Consider the following 14,472-nt stretch of genomic DNA (forward strand, 5'->3'; position numbering starts at 1 on the left):
GGCACCAAAAACGGATGCACAGAACCATGGTCTAAACATATCTTCACAACTTCGCATAACTAACCAGCAAGTGCACTGGGTCGTCCAAGTAATACCTTACGTGAGTAAGGGTCGAATCCCACGGAGATTGTTGGTATGAAGCAAGCTATGGTCACCTTGTAAATCTCAGTCAGGCGGATATAAAATAGTAATGGGGTTTTCGAAATTTAATAATAAAAGAAGGATAGAAATACTTATGTAAATCATTGGTGAGAATTTCAGATAAGCGTATGGAGATGCATTCGTTCCTCTGAACCTCTGCTTTCCTGCTGTCTTCATCCAATCAGTCTTACTCCTTTCCATGGCTGGCTTTATGCAAGGGCATCACCGTTGTCAGTGGCTACATCCCATCCTCTTGTGAAAATGGTCCAAGATGCCCTGTCACGGCACGACTAATCATCTGAGGTTCCCGATCATGCTGGAATAGGATTCACCCTCCTTTTACGTCTGTCACTACGCCCAGCAATCGTGAGTTTGAAGCTCGTCACAGTTATTCAATCATTGAATCCTACTCGGAATACCACAGACAAGGTTTAGACTTTTCGGATTCTCTTGAATGCCGCCATCATTCTAGCTTACACCACGAAGATTCTGATTAAGAGATCTAAGAGACACTCATTCAATCTAAGGTAGAACGGAGGTGGTTGTCAGGCACGCGTTCATAGGGAATGATGATGATTGTCACGTTCATCACATTCAGGTTGAAGTGCGAATGAATATCTTAGAAGCGAACTAAGATGAATTGAATAGAAAACAGTAGTACTTTGCATTAATCTTTGAGGAACAGCAGAGCTTCACACCTTAATCTATGGAGTGTAGAAACTCTACCGTTAAAAATACATAAGTGAAAGGTCCAGGCATGGCCGAATGGCCAGCTCCCATGATCTAAGAACTAAGCGTCCAAAGATGTCTAATACAATAGTAAAAAGTCCTATTTATAATAAACTAGCTACTAGGGTTTACAGAAGTAAGTAATTGATGCATAAATCCACTCCCGGGGCCCACTTGGTGTGTGCTTGGGCTGAGCTTGAATGTTACACATGCAGAGGCTCTTTCTGGAGTTGAACGCCAGGTTGTAACGTATTTCTGGCGTTCAACTCTGGTTTGTGACTTGTTTCTGGCGTTTAACTCCAGACAGCAGCGTAGAACTGGCGTTCAACGCCCTTTTACATCGTCTAAACTCGGCCAAAGTATGGACTATTATACATTGCTAGAAAGCCCTGGATGTCTACTTTCCATCGCAATTGGAAGTGCACCATTTTGAGTTCTGTAGCTCCTGAAAATCTACTTTGAGTGCAGGGAGGTCAGAATCCAACAGCATCAGCAGTCCTTCTTCAACCTCTGAATCTGATTTTTGCTCAACTACCTCAATTTCAGCCAGAAAATACCTGAAATCACAGAAAAACACACAAACTCATAGTAAAGTCCAGAAATGTGAATTTAACATAAAAACTAATGAAAACATCCCTAAAAGTAACTAGATTCTACTAAAAACATACTAAAAACAATGCCAAAAAGCGTATAAATTATCCGCTCATCAGTCGTGCAAAATTTAATGGAAAAATTGAGTTGAGGGATCCCCCAGCAGTACTAACAGGGTCAGAAATATTGGAACAACTTGAAGGCATCAATGTTTCATTTGGGAAGGAACTACAGGCAAGTAAAGGTAAGAGGACTCGACGAAAAGTTGTTGAAGAAGATGATGAATCGGGGATGTGGAGGAAGAAAAGCATATTTTTTGATCTTCCTTATTGGGAGTCTAACTTATTGCGCCACAATCTAGATGTCATGCACATTGAAAAGAATGTTTGCGACAATGTGTTATACACTTTGCTCAATAAGACTGGAAGGTCAAAGGATAATCTCAAAGCTCGTAAGGATCTCAAAGAAATGGGTATAAGGAAAGATTTATGGCCAGATGAAAATGGGAGATATCATCAATCTTTGTTCACAATGTCAAATTCCATGAAAGATGTATTCTTGCATACTATAAAGAATATTAGAGTACCAGATGGTCTCTCGAGTAATATTTCACGGTGTGTTAATCTGAAGCAAAGAAAGCTCTCTGGATTGAAGAGCCATGATTGCCACATCCTTATGCAGCAACTATTACCCATTGCCATACGTAATGTGCTACCAGATAAAGTTACTGCAGTGCTAATAGAGTTGTCTTCATTCTTTCAACAGTTGTGCTCTAAAAGCTTAAGTCTTACAGAACTTGAGAAGCTCCAACCTTGAATAATCCTTACCCTTTGTCATTTAGAAATGTTGTTCCCTCCTTCTTTCTTTACAATCATGGTTCATTTAACCTGTCATCTAGTTGATGAAGAAAAACTTGGAGGACCAGTACACTATAGGTGGATGTATCCTATCGAGAGGTAAATATCTCTTTTCAATCATTGTTCATTTAACCTATCACTTAGTTATATCTTACTTACTAAAGCCAATTATACAAACTAGGTATTTAGGACATTTGAAGTCCTATGTACGAAACAAAGCTAAATCAGAGGGTTTTATAGCTGAGGGATATGTGGCTGAAGAAGCTCTTACATTTTGCTCTCGATACTTAGAAGGGATTGAGACAAGATTTAATAGGCCACCACGTGTTGATGATCGTCCGGATGGTAATTACAATACACATGTTGATTCACTTTTTCCACAAATGGGTAACTCTAAGGGAGCTTTCACAGTATTTGAGTTGCCACCTATGGAAAAAAAACAAGCACATCGCTATGTGGTTCTAAATTGTCCATATGTCAAACCGTTCATTGAGTAAGTACTTAAGGATTTGCATACATGTTTTTTATTTACTTGAAAATAGTTGTTTAGTTAGAGTTAAACTTTCATATCTGACAGTGACTTCAAAGATTTTGTACAAAGACGATCTAAGGGTAGAAGGCCTTCAAATGTAGAGATAGAAAAAAGAGTCAACAAAGATTTTGTTACTTGGTTTCCTACGCAGGTAAATAGAAAAGTGATCTCTTTTGCTAATATTGAGCAGTAGTTGTGGATATAATAACTAATATGTTGTTCTATCATAATAGCTTATGAACCCAGACGTTATGAATACTGTGCATGAGGATTTGAGATACTTAGCAAGGGGTCCATCACGATATGTCAAGAGGTTTTCTACATTTAGTATCAATGGGTTCTCCTTTCAAACTACCAATCGAGACAATGGGTTAAAAACCCAGAATAGTGGAGTTTTCTTAATGTCTTCAACTCCTTGTGTTGCTAGCGCTAGTGATGCTAATGTTAGGAATGCTGATTTGTCATATTATGGCAAATTAGAAGATATTATAGAACTAAACTACAATGGCCGATTTTGGGTTACTTTATTCAAATGTAAATGGGCTGACACCACTAGAGAATGGGGCTGTAGAAAGGATAGTTGGGGTTTTACTTCTGTTAATTTTTCACGAGTAATACACAGTGATGACCGAGAGGAGGATGATCCATATATTGAAGCCTCACAAGCTCGAATGGTGTATTTTGTCAATGATGAAGTGAATAAAGATTGGAGTGTTGTCGTGCATTTGAAGCCAAGAGACTCATATGATATGGGGGAAAATGAAGATGATGAAGCATGCGAGAATGAGCCATGGTTAGAGCAAAACTTGGATTCTTTATTTGAAAATGGTGATAATCTATCATTGTTAAGAGATGAGGTAGATGATGAACTACTAGATGATGACATTGGAGAAGACAAACACATGTCAGAATAGCTTGTAGGTTAAATTAATTTATGGTATGAAATTATTTTATCTATACATTATAGTAGTGCCTACTGATATATACTAGTTACTAGGTCTTCAAATTTAACTTGCAGATATGTAACTTCCTGAATTTCTTGATCTATTATGCAGATATGCCAAAGCAAAAGAGGTACAAGAATCTACTTAAAGCAGCAGCAGCTGCAAATTCTTCACAAGACAAGTCAATTGCAGCTGCAAATTCCTCCTGAGACAAGTCGGCAGCTTTAAATGCATCACATGTCAAGTCTGCAGCAGCTGCAAATTCCTCCCGAGAGACATCGGCAGCTGCAAATTCCTCCCGAGACAAGTCGGCAGCAGCTGTAAATTCCTCCTGAGACAAGTCAGCAGCTTCAAATTCCTCCTGGGATAAGTCAGCAGCTTCAAGTTCCTCCTGAGACAAGTCGACAGCAGCTGCAAGTTCCTCACGAGACAAGTTGGCAGCAGCTGCAAGTTCATCCCGAGACAAGTCGGCAGCTTCAAATTCTTCTGAGCATCCATCCGAACCTAAATGTAAACGTGGACATGAATCTAAACATTATTAGACTGTTGATGCCATAGGTATGTATAGATGATCTATTATGTTATTATTATCAAATATATTGTCTTGAAGCTCAAAAAGCAAGAAGCATTCAGAACCTAAAATAAAGAACAAACACATTATTGGTTTAGAGAATACTAGTGTGTGAAATTATTATATATTAATTAAGCAGCCATGATTCCTTCAGAATTTTGTCCGACTAAGTTATCTACCAGCAATACCCAAAAAATTAAAGCAGATTAACATTAACTAAACTGTATTTTAGGGCTTTAATTTTCTGCATATCTAATCTATCTCAAATAATAATTAGATGAATGTTATATACATGATTGAAGTTAGTAGGCTTCTATTTTTTGATCAAGTCTTTCTACTTTTCTTAAATTTTAGACGGAAGAGACGGGAAAAGAAGTTAGTAGGGTTCAAATGTGGGACATCACTCACAAGAAAATAGATGGAAGTTATGTTAATGAAAAAGCTAAAGAAATAGCGGTAAGACTAAAGTGTAATAAGTAACTTGTTTGTATTTCTTTTTCTTTCTTTTTTATAAGATAATACTATTTTTTATTCTTTCTTTTTTTTATACATGTAGGAGAAGATTGAAGCACATAGCAGTCAACAACCGATGGAATTAACTCTTAATTCTCCTCTTGATGCTCTTGGAGTAGTTTTTGGGAAAGAGCACCCTGGTCGTGTTCGAGGTTTAGGTATGGGAGTTGTTCCAACAATTGCTTTCAAGAACAACACTACAAGGATTAGTCAAATGAATTTAGGTTCTTCAAATGATGTTGGAACATCATCTACTTGTGGTCCAAATGTGCAAGAAGAGTTGGATACCATTAAAGTGCAATTGCAAGCGCTAGTCTCCTATATTGCTTCTAAGGAATGAGGTAAAATTCCAATACAATTGGCTGGAATGTTCCCTACTCAACAAGTTTTACATGTACAAATACAATTATCCTCTTTTTTTTCCTTTTGATGTGAAATAATTGTAAACAGTGGAGAGGATGCTACTAATGCAGGAAACAGTGGATTAATCTCTGCTTGATTAGTAGTGTTGCTGAGTTTGTTATAGCATTCAAGCTCTTGTGTATTTGTTGACAATCCATGTTGAAAGAAGTCATTATTGTAGTCTGATTGAGATAATAATAGACCAGTAGGGTTTGATTGTGATCCATATTCTTCACTTTTCAAGCCAAAAGGTTCTACAGTTTGAAGGATGTTTGACCCGTTAAGATAAGAATTATTGAAGCTGGGGTTTCCTAAGGGGAAATTAGGGTTATTCCCCATGTTAAAAAATGTGTTGCCGTTCATGATTTGCAACAGATTTTGCAACAGTTGTAGTTGGACTAATTGAGAAGTAGCATCTCCTTGTAGAGCAATATTAGGGTTTCTCCCCCAAGTAGTAGTGTTCATATTCATCATAGAATTCCCTCTTTTTTTTTTCCTTTTGATGTGAAATAATTGTAAACTGTTCATGAATACTTTTGATCTCCAAAACAAGTTAAGATTCGGTCATGGTCACTGTTGGCTATTTGAATGTACTTTTGAGTGAAATAATTGTAAACTGTTCATGAATACAGATTTTGACTTCCCGTTCTGATTTTCTTCTAAATTATAATTGTTTAACAAAAAGTGAAAAAAAAAAGATTTATCAATGTTTATGGTATATAGGCATAAGTAGGAAGCAACTAATGGTAATAGGTGAGCATGAGCATGTGTTATTGCTGGTTGTTGACTAAGGGTTGTTATTGCTGTTATTGCTTTGTTTGGAAATGATTCTATACATCAGTGAATAGAAAGATCTTAAGACTTCATTCTTTGTCGCTGCTATGGTTAACAAGCACATGGGAAAGCTAATTAACAACTAGCACTAGTAGTATTATTAGTAACATTTTATATGTATTTTTTAGATGAATTCAAATTCATAATTATCCACTTATTATTAATATATGCCTTTTTCTTGTATTTCTTGTGCTCATAATAATTATATTTTTGTTGTAGGGATTGGATCAGGAGAGTGAGATTTCATCACCAAAAGAGTTAGGAAGTAGGTCTTCTGGAGCAAGTAACAAGGAAGCATGACCTTGCTTGATATGTTAAGACATATATTAAGGATTATATGTTAAGACAATTATAAGTCATAATTAGTCAATGCTTGTTAAGGATTATTTTGATACTTTGTTTTTTGGATTATGACATTTCAATTATGACTTTTGGATCATGTATGAATTAAAAATCATCTTATGATGTTTGATTTATGGTTATACCTTTTGATTATTATGGGACTTTTAAGTGAGTTTCGAAAATATCACTTTAAATTAGTGGTTTCAATCTTATTTTAAAAAGTATAAAATTGTCATCATAATTAGGTACAAACGGCGGTTAGAAACCCCCGTTTTAAATGAAAACGATGCCATTATACGCTGGTAGAAACGGCGGTTAAAAACTGCCATTTTAAACGAAAATGATGCCATTATATTTTGGTAAAAACGGCGGTTAGAAACTGCTATTTTAAACACAAAAGATGCCATTATAACATGGTAAAAATGGCGGTTATCATGGCAAAAACGGCGGTTTCTAACCACCATTTTAAACGGAAGAGATGCCACAACATCCTGGTAAAAACGGCGGCTGTTCAAAAACCGCCATTTTAAGCGAAAATAATGGCGGATACAAACCGCCATTTTAACCCTCAAAAACCGCCATAATAACCAGAATGGCGCCCAGAATAACGGCGTTTCTTGGAGGCGCCAGTTTTGGTCATAATGGCGGTTATAACCGCCGTAATTACCCAAAATAACCGCCGTTTTAACATTTTTTTGTAGTGTCAGTTTATAGCATTCATATAATAGCCAAATGTTCTTGTTCTGTGGGGTGTTTAGGACTCATAAAATCTGCAAAGAGAAACCGTTGACATAAAAAACAATGAGAAATGTTATAGGGTTAGCAAAATTTATTGTTTTTGGTTGTTATTTTTAATTATCAATTTAATTTTTTAGTCTAGTAATTCAATAATATACTTTTAGTCCATATTTTGAAATATTTATGGCTAAATGTTGGCTAAAAATAATAAATTTTACTGGTTCTTTAGTATTTCTTCAAAACAATATTATTTAAAATTGAGTAAATTATCATTTCTATCACAATATTCAAGAAAATGTAAGATGAATTTATTTATAAATGAACACAATTAGTTTTGTATCTACAAAAGTTAATTGGTCTATGCGTGATAGAATTAAGATATTAATTTTCTTTATTGGTAATTTGTCAATTTTTTGAAGTTTTCATGAGTAGGAATGTAAGTTTATTCATTTTTTATTGGTACAAAGATAATTGTTTTTGTTGACTGGTACAAAGATAATTTTATTTATTCATAAGTAAATTTATTAACATTTTGAATTTTTATAAAAAAAATAAAAAGTTTATTCTTAAATTATATTGAAATAAGTATGGGTAAATTTAGAATGCATTTGAATGGATTACATGTATTTATTCTGTAGCGATGCAGATAAGAGAAATTTGGTACGTTGAAAAAGTACAAATCTATAATTTGATCTAATTTACATCTAGGGGTAGTAATGGGATGGGTATGTGGTGGGTTTTTGTCCTGTTCGACCTCGTCCTACCCTATAATAACCCGTATAAAATCTGTTCTACTATACTCCTGGGTTGTAAAAAATTGAACCCTTAACTTGTTTCCGTAGGTACCTGCTTCCGTGGGTACCTACTCTACTCCTATAATTATTAAAATTCAACAAATAAAATTAAATTTTAAAATTTATATGACCATCATCACATGCATAACATGAATTAAAGTACAAATTTAAAAATAATATAATATTATTAATTATTTTACATAAATTACATATATTATATATTAAAATTATATATATACCAGAACGAATAGAGGTGTGAATCACCTAAACCTGACCGCCCCACCCCACTCCGCCCAAGACCCTGACCGACCAAAAACCTGCCCTACATCGGGTGAGTACTTACCTGCCTAGGTGAGTAAGGACGGAGTGGGTACCTGCGAATTCGGGTAGTGTTGCCACTACTATTGACATGGTAAAATTTTGTATTGGGTTAGAACTTGAGTGTTTATCTATGATGCTATTTGGTAAAAAGGTAATATGTTTTAAAATAGTATAATTTGGTAATTAGTTTTAGAAATAGTGACAAATAATAAACAGTCATTATTTTACAACTTTTTTACTTTCATATTTTGCATCTTAAAAATTGTTAACTTAAAGTAACTAAATACTAGCTTTTTTACCTTAATATTTTCTGTAACTGCGTATAATAATAAATCCATCTCCAACCAAGAGATCGATCTAAAAACTTCTTTTGAGGAATGAGCAAAACCTGGTCATTTCTCTAGAGAACAATAACTAAGGGATCCAAGGATTTGGAACCTATATGCTGATACTCATGATTTCGATAGCTATACTAGTGTTTTAGAGAAGATTTTCTGATTGTGTTTTGTGGAACTCTAAGATAGCGTGACTCAGTGTTACTCGATTGGAAAAGGATGATGGAATTATAAAATGACAAAATAAAAAATTAATTATCAAATTTTTAACTTCTATGATGCGTCATTTTATTTGTTCACCTTACTAATTTGATTTATTTGATTAGGGTTTGTAGAGAATGGAGAAGAAAAAGGATTAGAATATAGGTTAGACTTGTAAGGCAGTTAATTAGTTTGAGTTTGACCCATAGCTTGTTATAAACTTATTTTCAAGTACTACATCTAGTTTGTTGTTGAATTTGACATGGGCTAAAATTTAAAAGGTCTCACAATTAGAGGTGGCAAACGGGCCGAAGTCTGTCAAGCCGGGCTAGAGTTTTGAAAAATCCACCTAACTCGCACTGGCTAACCCACGGGCTTTGGTATGCTTCGGTGGGGTGGGACGGGCTAGTCCAGTGAGCCCACCATTTTGTTTTTCTTTAAGGCCTAAAACAAAAATATCCAAATCCATACCAACTACCCATCTCGGAACAAATAATCCTATCCATAAATACAATTCACTCCCTTCAGTCTCCCCTCTCACCCCTAACCCTACTCACAAGCTCACAATTCACAAGTTTGATTTGGAATGTTTGCATTTTACTTAAGTTTTGACTTGGATAATGTTTGATTGATTAGAAATTTGGATAATGTTTAATTCGATGCTTTGGACAATGCTTATTTTGATTTGTACAATACTTGTTTGATTATTTTGTTCAAAATGCTTGGTTGACAATTACATTTATAAGAAATTGAGAATTATATGAATTTAGAAATCATAGGTTTATTAAAATGTTTGTGAATTGAATTTTTATTCCAATGTTTAATGGCTTAGTAATTTTTTTCAAAAAAAAAAAAGCGAAGTGAGAAAATAAACAAGTTTAGCCCGTCGGCCCGCCAATCCGTTGTTAGGCAGATTGGGGTAGAGATTTGGAACTGCCTTGTTAGGCAGGGCGGGGCGGGGCGGGCTAGCCCGCTTGCCACCCCTAGATACCATTATATTGATAGAAAAAGATCTTTTTTTCAATGAAAAAAAAAAGATTTTTTTTATTTTTTAGCCTATTTGACAAATTTCTAATAGTAAAAGTAAAAGTAATAAAAAAATATTTTTTTTGAGAAGTTACAATTTATATTTTTTAAAAAGATTTTTTTTTAAAAAAGATGGTTTTTTCCAAAATTCTGAAAACCGGACTGATCATCAAACCATTTTAGTTACTGATTTACTGGTCCAACCGGTTCAAACGTGGTTCAATCGAAAAAATCGTTTTATAATAAAATAATAACTAAAATATAGATAAACACAGTTTTAACAAAAATTTCAGCATAATTTCAAATTTTTGTAAAGGTTAACCGGTGAAGTAAGTCAACTAAATCAGTACAGTTTTATACAACAATAATTAACCCCATTTTCCTTTTCCAAAATCCCATGGGTTATCAATACTCAATAGTTTTCATCATAAATACCTCATTTTGTAAACGTGCCTTCTGTTTCAGTTCTTCAATGAATATATATGACGAAGAATATGTAATAAAAATAACTGAATAAAATAATATAAAGCATAAAATCCTCAATGAACTATGTGTAAACCAAATTTGTCAATACTTCATTTTGTGCTAATGTTATAACTATTTGCATTTCAACATGTTTCTGTTACACAATATATGAATTTTTTGGAGTTATCCAGTGTTAAATAGGATAATTTTATACAGGGTTAACTCTTTCCTTGTTTTTGTACGTGCATTGATATCTTGATGTTTCTCTGTTCTCACAATTTCACTATCAGATCAGCCCTATGCTTCTTCCTCATGATCCTTCATGTCATGTTGTCTATCTCTCATTGGTCCATGGCTGCTGGTTCATTTTCTTGGAATGTATCAGCCTTGTTCTTCTGTTGCCACCAATCATCTGTCACTGTGGTCGCAAAAAAACAGCAAATTGGGAACCACAAATTGGTATGTGCCACGCAAAGAGATGGGCCATAACTATGTAAAGACTAAAGAACTACCCTTTATGCCAATTGACATTTTTCCTCTCATGTTACTTGAACAGATAATCTTGCGGTGTAAAGGCCTGGATGGCTATAGAGACCGTCCTTCTTTTGCAAAAAAATCTGACATTATTTTTCATGATATGAATGTTGATGATTGCCTGCCCAAAATGTCTACTTTGTCTGCAGAGATGTTATACTATGCAGAGAGTGGCTTCATTCCTCAAGCGCACACTATATCGGAGCAACTTGTTAACAGTTCTTTTGTACCATCAATTAAATTCATCTCAAAATTGTTTGATGGTTATGAAAAGCACAGGAATTTCAACGGCATGCTTGAGATTCTACATTATGTCAGTTGGAGAAATTTTGGCATATTACCTCATGTTTACTCTTTGGCTATCTCATGCTTTGGAAGAGGAGGACAGCTCGAGTTGATGGAAGAAACCGTAAAGGAAATGGTTTCAAGGGGTTTCTGTATCAGTTCCAAGACTGGTAATGCTTTCCTTTTGTATTACTGTATTTTTGGTTCTTTGAAAGAGATGGAGAATGCATATGCACGCGTTAAGAGATCTGGATTTATGATAAACGAGGAAGCAATCAGGGCCATGGCCTCTGTATATACAAGGGAGAGAAAATTCTATCATTTGGGTGAGTTCCTAAGAGATGTGGGTCTAGGCAGGAAAAATGTGGGGAACCTTTTATGGAATCTTATGCTACTTTCTTATGCTGCCAATTTTAAAATGAAAAGCTTGCAGCGAGAATTTCTCAGAATGGTGGAAGCTGGGTTCCGGCCTGACGTTACAACCTTTAATATTCGTGCTCTGGCCTTTTCAAGGATGTCTTTGTTCTGGGACCTTCACCTCAGCATCGAACATATGGTAGATGCGAAAGTGATCCCTGATCTGGTGATATATGGCTGTGTAGTTGATGCATACTTGGATAAAAAGCTTGGAAAAAACCTGTACTTTGCTTTAAACAAGTTGAACTTGGATCATTCTCCGCAATTATTAACTGATCCACTTGTGTTTGAGGCTTTTGGTAAAGGGGACTTTCATACGAGTGCAGAAGCATTTTTTGAGTTCAAGACGCACAGACAGTGGACTTACAGGGTTCTAGTACAAAAATATCTTAAAAGATATTACCGGAGAGACCAGATATTTTGGAACTATTAATTACTTGGCAGATGTTTTATACTGTACAATGTCTGGCTAGGATGTTAGTTAGAATAACAAAGCTGAGTTGCAGGCTTGCAGTTTCGGCCTGTGTTTCTCTTATGACGAGCTAAGTCTTACTTGTAAATAACATGTAGTTAACTTGAAATAAGCTTTCACTAATCAAGGATTCACTTGAGTCGATGTTTAGTTAAAACAATATGATAGTATAATTGAGGGCATGATAACATTAAATCACTTTTACAAACCTTAATAAGGGATTAATAACTTCTATTATGTGTGAGCTCTTTTATTTTAATTTAAAAGTGATTAAACTCTTACTTTCTCATATTACTAACTTCTTCACTGTAGAGAGTCTTGATCCTATTTTGTAGGTTTACAAATAACATTTTTCTTTTTATTTATCTTTTACTTTTCTCTTTATTATCTTTTCTCGAAATTTGATATCTAAGACCTATTTTGGATTCATATACCATTGTTGAATGGCTGTAGTAGAAAGAAGATAAAAAATAAAAGGAAAAAAATAAATTAACAACATCAGTAAATTTTGAACGGTCAAAAGGATGTAGAAGACTTCAATTATGTTCTTGCCAAATATACCCATAGTAGAAGGAAAAAGGGAAGATCAATTTGTGTTTACTGTTTAGTTTTCTCCTGTTGGAACTTCCTTCTGTGAAGAATTTTGTGATGGATTTATAGATTTTTAAAGAAAAAGTATAAAATAATTAAGTAATTCTTTGAGAAAATTTTGTATTGATTTACAAGTTTCTTAAAGAAAAAGTATTAAGTCCTTGAAGAATTGCAATGTTAGACATATATAATTCATCTTTTTGTCAGGAATCTATAAATTCATCATTGCAATTCCTCAAGAACTTTTTTTTTCTTATGAGATCTATAAGTCTTATAAAAAATTTTCAAGGATGCATTTGTTATTTTTTTTTCTTAGGGGCTTATAAGTCATAAGATCATTTTAGAATCCTTGGGGCACTTGCTTATTTTGTTAATCTAAATAATACCTCTATACATACATGCATCCCTAGAGTATATAGTTGGCAGTACTTGATCACATAATTCTTTTTCTTCTTCCATTTTATTAAATTAATTATGTCAAGAATCCCGCTGGAGTATTTGTACAATGTGTACAATGAGTTATTTATTTGGCCTAATATGGGTTAAAAAATGAACATCCAGAATAAAATACTACTAATTTTTCAAACACAATACACCCATACTATCCAGAATAACCATTCGGGTACCAGGGATAATAAACATCTGATATCCTACTAAATCGAAGATTTCTATATCTCCATTATACACATTGTATAGATACTCCATTGGCTCCCTATACTTCCTCTTGTGTCAACGCTGCATTATTGACATGAAAAATTAAATGGTGATCAAGTTGTTGAATCATAATTAATTATAAAAATATTTGATCATATAGTGTTTAAAATATGCCAAAGAGAAGTCTCCTCTATTCCAAAGCATACGTTAGTCAGAGGCGGTTAATGCTGGGAATAGGATATATATCAAATCTTGGTCAAAATAATTTACTTATTATTATATATTATAATTATTTAGAGTTGAATGTGAAGTACTTTATTATATGTTTAGTTCTGCTTCCTTATTAACTACTCGTACATATAACTGTACAATGTCATTATTTGAATATAAAGTGTGTTTTACTGAGACATGTTTAATAGGATTGAGCTATGCTGCATGGCGCATGCTGTTGTGATGTAGAAAAAATGTACGAAAGACAAAGTTACCCAATGGTTATAACTATCCACGATGTGTCACTTATGATAATCAGAAGCAATAGTAATAATTTTCCATCCCATTGATTGTTTTTGGAGATAAGGATCAATTGGTTTTATGATTTTCACTTGATAATAATTTTGGATGCTTTAATTTGAACATACTTAGGTTGGTTCTTGAGTTTTATAATTGTTAATTAAGTTGATTTTCCTATCATCAATTTAGTTAACTACTTATTTGTTTAGTTAACAAAACGGAAATGCAAAAGAAACAAAAAAACACTATTAAAACGTATCTTATTTAGCATTTACAATAATTAATAAACTATTTTTTATTAATATTTTTTTGTTACTAAATATTTTCATTAACAAAGTCACTATGAGAGTTTAATAGCTCTCATAACACTAAAGGTGTTAAATTCAATTTGATACTTAATTTTATCGCTTATTGTTTAACGAACCGAAATTTATAGATAGGAAGAGACAAAAGCAAGTCTCACTTAGTGTAATTTCAGCTAAATAGACCAAATTGAGCTTTTATCTCATTGTTTTTGGTAAAAAAATTGTAATTTTCAAATTGAATAAAAATCAAATAATAAGTATATGTCAAGACAGTACAATAGTTTAATGTTCATAAATATTTTTTTTTAATAAAAATTCATATGCAGCTGATCCAAAATACAATATCTGTTTATATATGTCTTGTTAAT

General features: G+C 33.8%; 1 protein-coding gene and 2 pseudogenes across 1 annotated transcript; all 3 read left to right on the forward strand.

Annotated features, from left to right (window-relative positions):
• The first annotated feature begins 1,596 nt into the window (after positions 1-1,596).
• LOC107640531 (uncharacterized) lies at positions 1,597-3,764 on the forward strand (annotated as a pseudogene).
• Positions 3,765-4,755: 991 nt separating this feature from the next.
• LOC148563898 (uncharacterized) lies at positions 4,756-5,218 on the forward strand. Its single transcript, XM_088487711.1, has 2 exons — positions 4,756-4,821; positions 4,922-5,218. Exons 1-2 carry the CDS (start codon positions 4,756-4,758, stop codon positions 5,216-5,218), a joined length of 363 nt encoding a protein of 120 aa, XP_088343837.1.
• Positions 5,219-10,658: 5,440 nt separating this feature from the next.
• Positions 10,659-12,005, forward strand: LOC107640532 (pentatricopeptide repeat-containing protein At3g42630 pseudogene; annotated as a pseudogene).
• The last annotated feature ends 2,467 nt before the right edge of the window (positions 12,006-14,472 follow it).

This window comes from Arachis ipaensis, chromosome B5, assembly GCF_059453495.1.
Source record: "Arachis ipaensis isolate K30076 ecotype BB chromosome B5, ASM5945349v1, whole genome shotgun sequence".
Taxonomy (NCBI): domain Eukaryota; kingdom Viridiplantae; phylum Streptophyta; class Magnoliopsida; order Fabales; family Fabaceae; genus Arachis; species Arachis ipaensis.